Source organism: Mobula birostris, chromosome 8, assembly GCF_030028105.1.
Source record: "Mobula birostris isolate sMobBir1 chromosome 8, sMobBir1.hap1, whole genome shotgun sequence".
Classification (NCBI taxonomy): Eukaryota; Metazoa; Chordata; class Chondrichthyes; order Myliobatiformes; family Myliobatidae; genus Mobula; species Mobula birostris.
Genome location: NC_092377.1, coordinates 124406713 through 124418264, shown reverse-complemented (window position 1 = coordinate 124418264; position 11552 = coordinate 124406713). Strand labels below are relative to the sequence as shown.

At 46.8% G+C, this 11552-nt stretch overlaps 1 protein-coding gene across 2 annotated transcripts in view; it reads left to right on the top strand.

Annotated features, from left to right (window-relative positions):
* Positions 1-9613, top strand: part of LOC140201660 (sialic acid-binding Ig-like lectin 13) — a 35288-nt gene extending 25675 nt beyond the window's left edge. The window contains exons 5-9 of one of the 2 annotated variants that reach the window (XM_072266119.1): positions 3593-3874; positions 4494-4787; positions 5707-5803; positions 6282-6363; positions 7143-7402. In XM_072266119.1, coding sequence (XP_072122220.1) covers positions 3593-3874; positions 4494-4787; positions 5707-5803; positions 6282-6363; positions 7143-7331 — 944 coding nt within the window. In that variant the 3' untranslated portion in view covers positions 7332-7402. Of the gene's footprint in view, positions 1-3592; positions 3875-4493; positions 4788-5706; positions 5804-6281; positions 6364-7142 lie in introns of both variants that reach the window. The other variant, XM_072266118.1, reaches the window with a different exon arrangement.
* Positions 9614-11552: the final 1939 nt, after the last annotated feature.

The window sequence follows — 11552 nt, the reverse complement described above, 5'->3', positions numbered from 1 at the left end:
TTAAATATACAGTGGGATGCAAGCGTTTGGGCACCCCTGGTCAAAATTTTTGTTATTGTGAATAGCTAAGCAATTAAAAAATGACCTGATTTCCAAAAGGCATAAAGTTAAAGATGACACATTTCTTTAACATTGTAAGCAAGGTTACTTTTTTATTTCCATCTTTTACAGTTTCAAATGTTACGTACCCCGTAACTGGGTTGCCAAACCAGCAGAAATGGACCACTTAGTTGGAGTCTGGATTACTGGAACTGAGAAAACTTTATTAAAGAAATAAGTAACACAGTCCTCTAATCGTGAGGATATAAATGCAACAGGTTAGCAATGATAAAACACACGTGTATACAGAACTAGGGTAATAGGAATCAAACAAGCTCTATCGCAGTCTAGGGGTAAAATGATCAGTCTCAAGTGACGCAGAGTTTAGTTCAGCTTAGTACAGTTCGCAGCAATTGCTGTTGTGCTGTTGGAGAGAGAGAGAGAGAATATGCAAATTCTGATTCAAACAGACCTTCGTTCTTCGCAGTTAGCTTTCGGGCGAACCCTTTTAATGTCTTCTGTGGTCACTGACTGTGACCCCTCCGTTCCGGATACGACTGTTCTTCCGCGGTGAACCCGGCACCCAGGCAAGGGCGGACACACGCACACCAGGTTCCCGCCGATCGTACCTTTTCACCCTGTGCGTCTATGGCCAGTTCCCGCGATCAGACCTCCAAACTCGCACCAACTTGTGGGGGCACACCGCTGTTCCAGGGTCTCGTTATCTCGTGGTGTCGTGGTGTGTCGCTTGCCTTAGCGAACCTGTTCCTTTTATCCCCCTGCTGAGGTATCGCCTGTCCATCAAACTTCAAACAGTTCAGGTTCAAAGCAACCGGTCTGTCAATACTTGGAACTGCGTCTCTTTTCGTTAATCTCTCTCCTCGTTCATTAACATTTTGAACACTTCTCCATTTGTCTCTCTTATCTCTCTCATCAGCATCAATCTTCTGATAACTTGGTTTTTCGTCACATAAAATAACAAAAAAGGTAAAGGGCCCGAAGCAAAAGTTTGGGGACCCTGCATGATCAGTACTTAGTAACACCCCCTTTGGCAAGTATCACAACTTGTAAATGCATTCTGTAGCCAGCTAAGAGTCTTTCTATTCCTGTTTGGGGGATTTTCGCCCATTCCTCCTTGCAAAAAAGCTTCTAGTTCTGTGAGATTCTTGGGCGGTCTTGCATGCACTTCTGTTCGGAGGTCTATCCACAGATTTTCGATGACAGTCGGGGAACTGTGAGGGTCATGGCAAAACCCTCATATTGTGAATTTTGAGTTGTGTTTAGGATCATTATCCTGTTGTAGAAGCCATCCTCTTTTCACCTTTAGCTTTTTTACAGACGGTCTGATGTTTGTTTCCAGAATTTGCTGGTATTTAATTGAATTCATTCTTCCCTCTACCAGTGAAATGTTCCCCGTGCCACTGGCTGCAACACAAGCCCAAAGCATGATCAATCCACTCCTGTGCTTGACAGTTGGAGAGGTGTTCTTTTCATGAAATTTTGCATCCTTTTTTCTCCAAACGTACCTTTGCTCATTGAGGCCAGAAAGTTCTATTTTAACTTCACCAGTCCACGGGCCTTGTTTCCAAAATGCGTCAGGCTTGTTTAGATGTTCCTTTGCAAACTTCTGATGCTGAATTTTGTGGTGAGGATGCAGGAACGGTTTACTTCTGATGACTCTTCCATGAAGGTCATATTTATGCAGGTGTTGCTGCCCAGTAGAACAGTGTACCAGCACTCCAGAGTCTACTAAATCTTCCTGAAGGTCTTCTGCTGTCAAACGGGGGTTTTGATTTGCCTTTCTAGCAATCCTACGAGCAGTTCTCTCGGAAAGTTTTCTTGGTCTTCCAGACCTCAACTTGACCTCCACCTTTCCTGTTAACTGCCATTTATTAATTACATTACGAACTGAGGAAATGCCAACCTGAAAACACTTTGTTATCTTCTTATAGCCTTCTCCTGCTTTGTGGGCATCAGTTATTTAACTTTTCAGAGTGCTGGGCAACTGCTTAGAGGATCTTCCTCATCTCCACCCTGAATCTACTCCCCAGAATCTTGAGGCTATGTTCCCTAGTTGTCTCACCTATCAGTGGCAACAAATGCCTTGCCTCGATCTTACCTATCCCTTTCATAACTTTGTATGTTTCTGTAAGATCTCTCATTCTTATGAATTGCAATGAGTGAAGTTCCAGGCGATAATCTCTCGTCATGTCTAATCCCCGCACCTCTGGAATCAACCTGGTGAACCTCCTCAGCACCGTCTTCAAAGCCAGTATATCGTTTCTCGAGTAAAGAGACCAGAACTGCACACAGTACTCCAGGTGCGGCCTCAGCAGTACCCTGTACAGTTGCAGCATAATCTCCCTGATCTTAAATTCAGTCTACCTAGCAATGAAGGCCAACATCCCATTTGTCTTCTAAATAGCCTGCTGCGCCTGCAAACCAACCTTTGTGATTAATGCACAAACAGTCTGAAAGTCTTTCTGCACAGCAGCATGCTGCAATTTTTACCACTTAGATAATATTCTGCTCGCCACTTGCCTTCCAAAGTGGATGACCTCGCATTTACCAACATCGTATTCCATCTGCCACCCCTTGCCCTCTCTATATCTCTCTACAGACTCTCCCTGTCTTCTGCGCAATTTTCTTTTCCACTCAATTTAGTACCATCAGCAAAATTAGATACACTATACTGTACTCGGTCCCCTCTTTCAGATCGTTAATGTATATCGTGAACAGTTGCGGGCCCATCACTGACCCCTGCTCACCACTGATCTCCAACCAGAGTAGCACCCATGTATCTGCTTTCTATTAGTTAAGCAATCCTCTGTCCATGCTAATACTGTCACAGTTCCGACCGTTAATTCCCCATTTCCTCCTAATTCCCTTTGATGACGGCACACCTGGTTTTCATCAAGACCTGCAGCATAAGAAGCCCGGCTTTGCACCCACCAGTTGCCAGATCATTGGTTTTGCCAGTGTGGTATTTAACGCTTCCTGGCCGCTTAAGGATTGTGTTTTGCTTCAGTACCGAGATTTATCTGTGAAACTCAGTCTCTCCGTGTCACGATCAGTTTTCTAAGTTCTACTCCAGTTCCGAAGTTTACCTGTGAAACCCAGTCTCTCCGTGTCTGTCTCCTACCTTCCTGCTCTCCCTCCTGTTTGCCGTTCAACGCTCACGATCGCGTCGGCATCCTAACTAAATCTCCGTGCCTGTGTCCTGGGCTTGGGTTGGCCTCATTCGTTGCAACAAGTACAGCACCACCAATTCTGTGATTCCTTATCTTATGCATAAGTCTTTTATGTGGCACCTTATCGAACGTCTTCTGGAAATTCAAGTAAATAACTTCCATCTGTTTCCAATTTCCAGTATAAGTAGTTCAACGTAACGCCATGGGGCACAAGGACTGTTCCTGGGTCATACTCGTCTACTTTCTATTTACATTGGAATGCATTGCAAAGGTGAAGTGGAAGTGATTGAAGAAAATCATTCAGGTGGTTGACACGTGGAACCTTGTGTTCTCAAGCTTCATTTTTTATTTGTTTGTATTAGACGCTCCACAGAATCTCTCAATCACTTCTCCCGAAAATGTGGATAATTTCTGGCTGAATATGAAGGAAGGGATTCCTACGTCGATCCTCTGCTCCGTGCAGAGTTTCCCAGCATCGAACCTGACATGGAGACATCTCGGTGTCACACTGCACACAACAAGTTCCAGTAACGAGCTGTGGCTGGAGTTCCCTCATGTGACACCCCAGCAGGCCGGAGTCTATCAGTGTGTGGCAGAGAATGAACACGGGACAGCAGAGAGGGCCATCACCCTCAGCGTGGAGTGTAAGTGGATGCATCTTTAAGTTCAAATGCAAAGTCAGTGGACTATTTATGCTTCGCTAAACAATACATACTCAGTGGTCACGTTAATAAGTACGAGTACATCTAATCAGCGAATCATGTGGCGGCAACTCAATGCAAAAAAGCGTGGTTAACAGGTTCAGATCAAATATTGGAATGGAGGAGAAATATGATCGAAATGACTCAGTGCGGAATGATTGTTGGTGCTAGACAGGGTGGGTTGAGTATTTCAGAAACTGCTGATCTCGTGGAATTTTCATGCATAAAAGTCTTTAAAGTTTACAGAGAATGGTGTGAAAACCAAACATAAAAAAAACAATGAATTGCAGTTCTGTGGGTGAAACCGCTTTGTTAATGAGAGGTAAGAGAATAGCCAGACTGATTCTGTCTGACAGGAAGTGGACAGTAACTCAAACAATCACACGTTACAGCAGTGATAGGCAGTAGAGCAACTCCAACTACAGAAGAGAGGGATCCAATGCATTAAAATGGAGACAGCCTTAGTTTACAGAGAATGACACAGCTGAGGCTTCATAGTTACACTGTACCATTACAATAAATTGGTGCTACCAACATCTACTGCCGTTTTGTTTCTTTCCAGATAAGCCTGAGATTTCTCCGGATTCAGGATGCACTCGGACCCCTGAGGTCATCTCATGTGTGTGTGCAGCCAGATCGAACCCACCCGGAGAGCTCACCTGGCACCTCCCCCTCGCCAGCCTCAGCGGGAACCAGACGCACGGTCGTTTCCAGTCGTGGCAGGTGGAAGACGGGCAACTGGTGACTGGCTCTCTGACCTTGGGTGTGGGCGAGGGAGAGGAGGATGTGACTGCCTTCTGTACAGTCCGAAACCAGCATGGAGGAGTCATGTTCACAGTGTCCCTGTGGATGAAAGGTGAGAATATCTCCATTCAGTAGAGTGCAGCCTCAACATCAGCAATTCCCTCCGTCCTCCATTCGAGCTCCATCTGAACGAAGTCCACCTTCCTTCCCAGCTGGATGGGGAAGATCACACGGCCAGAAGGGAGTTCATTCTAGCGTCTCAACCCCTATAGTGGTCATCGTCGCATTGCTAGTAATGGGATCTTGCTCTGTACAGTCTGGCTGCCCTGCTTTCCTCAGGACCAGATGACAACCATACATCACAAGCTGAGGAACACATTGGGATGGTGAAATGTGCCAATGAGATGGGAATCGCACTCTCCATGCTCCTTCAAGATCCCACTGCCCTTATCCGAGACTTAGCCATTTCCCTCAATATGCTGAGGACAAAGCCCAAGTAAAATGAACACACGGTTCTCTCTTCCAGAAAATGACGGCAATGCTGTGAATACAGTGAAAAGCCAAAAGTTCTGGATTTTCCATTAGAATCAGAATCAGAATCTAGATTGATGTCACTGGCAGATGCCATGTTTTGGGACAGGAGCACATGGCAATACACAATAAGATATATATAGATAGATATATAGAGAGAGATTAAATTGTATGTAGTGCAAAAGAGCAAAAAAAAGTGAAAATTATAGTGAGGCAGAGTGTGTCCAGGCTTCTATGCCTCTTCCTTGATGGTAACAATGAGAAGAGTGCATGTCAGTGGTGATTGGGGGCGAGGGTGTCCTTAATGATGGTGCCAACTGTTGAGGCATCGACATTTGAAGCTGTCTTAGATATGGGGGAGTCCAGCGCCCGTGATGGTGCTGAGTGTGCAACTTTCCACAGCTTATTCCGATCCTGTGCAGTGGTCGGTCCATAAATGAGAAAGGGTTTGATTTGTTCAGAGGACTATTCTGAAGGTGTCCTGTTGGTTGCTGTTACAGGTGGGGTCTCTGCTGTTTGGATCGCAGTGTTACTCACGAGCAGCCTCATTCTCAGCACGCTACTGGCTGGACTCTTCGTCTACAAGTGCATCCAGAAGTAAGAAGAACTAACTCCTTACAGTTAGTGTCTGTTTGTTATACATAACTTACATAATAAAACTAACCAACCTAAACAAAGAGAGCTCCAGATCCAAAAGCACAATGAGGGAGACTGGGAATTCCCTGTCTTCCAGTCTGGTCCTTGTCAACCCGTGGTCACACAGCGCTTGGGTGGTCACACCTTGATCAGTGGCCAGTTGTCAGCACCTCAGGTGAGGCGTCCAAACGAAGAAGGAAATTATGAAACTTTCAGATATATTCTTCTCTCTTGGATGTCTGTCTCTCGTTTAAGACAGGGGATGGGAAAGGAGAACGGAGAGAATGGAGGAGGAGGGGCAGAGTGGTGCCAGTCCACAGCCTCGGCCGAGGATATTGTGCCAAACGGTCTAGACATCACAATGATGTGAGACCGGGGTGTGGGTTTGGTTGATGCTCTGTGATGTTCTGTAACCCTGGGCCACCTTCTGCTGTTCCAGACGGGATAGACGGACCAAGGAGAGGGCCTTGGAGATCCTGGACACCACCGTCAGCTCCAGTGCATGCTTGACCACACCTAAGGTACAGGTCACAGCTCAGCCCAGTAAAGGTCAGGACATTGGGAGCACGGCGCTGCGGGAAGGCATTGAGGGGAAAGTGTCGCACTATGAATGGGGGTCTGCTCACAGACTACCATGGTGCAGGAGGAGTGCGGTTTGGGTGCATGGGTGTGAATGAGAGGGAGGGAGAGCAGGGAAGGGAGCGAGAGAGACGGAGGGAACGGGAGGGAGGGAGAGAAGTAAAGAGACAGGGAGAGAAAGAGGAGGAACAAGAGAGTGGATGAGTGAAATAGACAAAGATGAGAAATTTTTTCAGAGCATTGGGAGGAGAGAGCGTAACTGAAAGAAGAGATGAGGGAGAACGTACAAGACTATTGTATCCACAACAGGGTTCCAGCCTGTTATTCGCAGCCTGTTCACTAGCCAGTGTTCGCAGCGTTTAAATGCCCTCGTCCTCGGTGCTCAAAGTTTAAAGTAGATTTATTATTAAAGTACATATGTCACCACATTCTATCCTGAGGGATTCATTTTCATTCAAAATAAAAAAAACAAAGAAACAAAATAGAATCAATACAAACTCCACACATCATTGATGCAAACAGCGAATGCGCAAAAAAACAACAATCTGCAAATAGAAAATAACAAAAGTAACAATAAACAAATAAGAATAAATATTGAGAACTTGAGTTGTAGAGGCCTTGGAAGTAAATCCAGAGGTTGTGGACTTAGTTTATTGATAAGGAGTGAGCAGTTCAATGCTGTTTGATGAAGAATTGAGATTTGCTTTTATTTCTGCCCCAGGACGCGGACAGGCAGAGGACGAGCCACATCCCACAGGAAGTTACAACAGCAATGTCCGTTGGAGAGGGGGAGGAGTGTGGCCCGGTGTACGCCAGCCTGCGGGAGCTGCCGGGCGGTGGGGGCCCTCATCGCAGGGGGGAGACGGTCATATACGAAGAGCTGCGCTTCCTGTCAATTGGGCCAGCGTGAAGGGTCGCAGCGCCGGTGGACGGGGTGGGGGAGTGACTGGGAGCCCGGCACAGAAAGTCTTCCGGTACTCAGGGGAGACGGCAAATGGTGTAAGGAGCGCTGCGGCCAACTACATAGTAAGATCCCACAATGCACAGGATCCCACAGACCCAAGTTATCAACTACTTTCTAATCTTGTTCATTGATATCAAAGGAAATTGGAGACTCGCTGACACAGACAAATAAAATCGCATTTCCTCCGTTCCGGGGTGGGGGGCGTAGGAGTGTGTTGAGGAGACAGCATCGCTCAGGGAGCGCTGCTCGTGTGTGGGGGGAGCTGGTGAGGGGGGAGTACAATGGAGAGGCCGTGAAGAGGTTGAGCCACGTTGTGGAAAGGGTGAGAGGAGAGAGCACTGTGTTTGCGAGAGGGGCGATGAGGAGGGTGCATCGTGCTGTGAGAGGGACAGTGAGGAGGGACCATCACGTTGTGGGAGAGGTGGTAAGAGGGAGCCCGCCTTGTGGGAGAGGAGGTGAAGAGAGAGCTCCGCGCTGTAGGACGGGCGGTTAGTGCCATGCTGTGGGAAGGCAGGTGAGGAGGAAACGTCGCGCAGTGGGCAGGGAGGTGAGGGAGCACTGCTTTGTGGGAGGAGAGGTGATCTGTGTCCACCCTCGCTGCTGTGGCGTGACTACCGCGCTCCCCACATGACAACGGTGAGCGGACCCCAAAACATCCGAGTAGGAGGTGGGGATGTAGAGATAAACTGGGGCTGTCCAAGATGACTGCTGGGTCACTGTACTGATCTCTGCCAGGTTACCTCCTCCTGCTGGAGTCATAGACGGAGGCAGATTAAACGGGGCTGTGAGGAGGACAGAGAACATGTGGGGGTGGGGAGTGGGTGTAAGGTACAGAGACAGGCCTAGACTCTGCAGCTCCAATATCATTCGCGACTATCCGGTTTGTCAGGAAAAAAGAAACGGGAAGACAAAGATTTTCTTCGTAAAATAATGAGATGTTTTGAATACAGACATTCTTTTACCCAGGGTTAGGGAATTAATGTTTAATTTTATTCTTCTTACTGTAGGAAAGAGTGAAGATGAGGTTTGTGAGGACGTTGTCAGGACTCATGGCAATGAGTTATGGAGAGAAGATGAACAGGCTGAGATTTATAGCGTAGGAGAACGAGGTGTGATTTTATGGAGGTGTGTAAATGTATGAGGGGCACATGCAGAGTTTAAGATGAAAGGGGGAGATTTATTGGGAACTCAGGGTGGCATCTTTTTCACCTAGAGGCTGATCCATATATGAAACGAGCTACCAGAGGAAGTGGTTGAGGCAAAGATACCTGGACAGGTACATGGACAGAGGGATATGGGCTAAAGGAGCTTGGATGGTACTCTTGGTTGGCATGGACAAGTGGGGTGGAAGGGCCGGTTTCCCTAACTTGTGACTCGATGAAAGTTTTTATAGCTCACTGTGCACAGGTTGCTAATGGTTAAAATACTGGGCATGTTGCAAGGAAACACTGCATTGGCGCTAATTGTATGGGGATCCAAGTTCAAAGGCAAAGATATCTTGCCAAAATCATGCGTGGTCCTGAAACATTGACCTGTTTCTCCTTGCACAGAAGGTGCCTGAACAGTTGGGATATTGCAGTCAGCTCTGGGCTCCGTGTGAAGGGGAGTCTACTTGCAGGGTGGTGGGGGCTCAAACACTGCCTGTGTTCAGTGACAGTACTGATTGATTGGATATTAATGGAATTGGCGGGTTGGGGTTAGGAGAGAGAAGTGTGGATCAGGTCAATAACGGAGACGGTCTTGTCCTGATATGGGTTATGTGGTCTTCTGCTACTGTAGCTCACCCACTTCAAGGTTTGAACTATTGTGCGCTCAGTGATGTTCTTCTGCACACCACTGCTGTAGTTCGTAGTTATTTGAGCTACTGTCACCTTCCTGTCAGCTGAACCAGTCTGCCCATTCTTCTGAGTCTCCCATTAACAAGGCATCCCCCCCCCCACAAAATTGCAGCTCACCACTCTTTATTTTCTTATTTGTTTATTTTTCACACCACACTTGAAACTCTAGCGACCATTGTACATGAAAATCCCAGGAGTTCAACAGTTTCTGAGATACTCCACCCACTCTGTCTGGCACCAACAATTATTCTCCAGTCATTCACTTAGATCACATTTCTTCACCCCTCTGATGTTTGGTATGAACCTCTTGACCATGGCTGTATGCTTTTAAGCATTAAGTTGCTGCCAGATGATTGGATGTACCTAATAAAGTAATCACTGAGTGCATGTTCCATGGAGGATTTGTCTAATGTTACATTTATTAAGAGTGGGATTCTACTGGAATTTTTTTCCTCTCCTTGACAATGCAGCTCATTGTGTCCATGATTCTAATGTCAACATGTCAGGCCGCCTGTCCTGTTCCTGTCTGGGACAACTTCTGTTGAAATGTGCTCAGTGAGGCAGAACACATGCTTCAGTCCAACGACTATGCATTTTCTCTCTCTCAGCCACAACAGGTCCAATTTATGTAGTGCTTTTGGCACTGCACGATGCCCTTAATGTCAGAAGTCAAAGCTTTTTTCTATGTCAAGGTACACGTGGCCTGGCTGGTGGGGGTCTTTGACATGAATGCTGGTTTCTTTTGGCAGCGCTCCATGTAAGCTTGCCCATTGGTGTGTGATTAATCACGGCATTGTGAGATGTTGCCTCTTGCTGAGAACTTGCAATTGCTTAGGGATGGACACAACCAACCTTGTGTGACCAGAAGTGTCTACCAGGCATATGGATAATGTCTGAGTTTGCCCAGGGCCACCTTGGCTTTCCTGATGCACCCTGTCCAGTCCCATCCAAGGGGATTAGGTGTGGGAAAGTAGGTGAGTTGCATTGATCTGACCATGGGTTCAGAAGCCGGGTTGATCACTTCCAAGGGAATGGATCTTGAGCAATGTCCTTTCCACATCACTCTACTCAGTGTTATTACCCTGTCCCAAATTTTGCCACAAATTCTCCCACCAAAACTTTGATTTCCAGAGATGAGGCATCAAAGGTTATTGCGGGAAATAAAGAGGTGCAGGAGCTAACACATGAAGTCAGGTGGGCTGGCTAATGGGAAGCAAGGAGAGGACTGATTAATCTGGTCAGGAAGATGTGTGCCAGAAAGGGCAGTGCTGCAGCCTTGAATTTTTCACATCAGTGCCAAAGCAAAAACTAAAGCATTTGCTGCAACATTCAGCCAGAAGCACCGAGCGATTTATCAAACTTGTCATTCTGCAGTGGTTCCCGCCTGAAAGACACCAGTCCCAAGCAGACTACCACTTCATCCTCCTGCAGTGGTCTCCAGCAGGATCATCACAAATCCCGTGCGGGTGATCTACTTCACCCTCCTGCAGTGGTCACCACCAAGACACCAGTCTTCAGCCAGTTTGGTTGACTCTACAATATCAACAACATATGGCATTGGGTACAGAAAAAACATGGTCCCTGATGACATTCTGGCAATGTTACCAATGCCTTGTGATTCAGAGCCTGCCACCTCCTTAGCCAGCGAGTTCCAGTACAGCTACATCACTGACATTTATCCAACAAACTACCTGAGTAGATCCTATCCACATTAAACAGGACAGTATACCCAAATCATTTGATATATTTAAAGAGGAGATTGGTGGGAACTTAATTAGTGAGGGTGTCAAATGTTATGGGGAGAAAGGGAAAAGAATGAGGTTGAGAGGGAAAATAAATCAGCCATGAATGAATGAAGGAAAAGCATGATGGGCTGAATGGCAAAATTCTGCTGCTGGGCCTTATGGTCTGTCACATCATGGTGGTGGGAGATGATTCATCTCAGCCACAGGATGTCTCTGTAGGGATTCCACAGGATGGTGTCCTGGGCTCAAACATCTTCACTGCTTCATCAATGACCTTCCATCCATCAGAGGGTCAGAGGTGATAAATGCACCGTGTTCACGATTCGCAGCTCCCCAGGTAATGGAGCAGTCCACAGCCAAGCGCTGGGCAACATGCAACCTGGGCTGATGTGTGGTGCCCATGTCATTTGCCATCGAACTGCCAGGCAGTAACAATATTTAACAGGGGAAAATTCAACCATTTCTCTCTGACATTTAAGAGCAATGCTGAAATCAACTCCTCCACTGTTGATCTCCTTGGTAGTGGTTCCCCCTGACCAGGAACTAAACTGGAGTAGTCACATACACGGTGTGGCTACAATCAC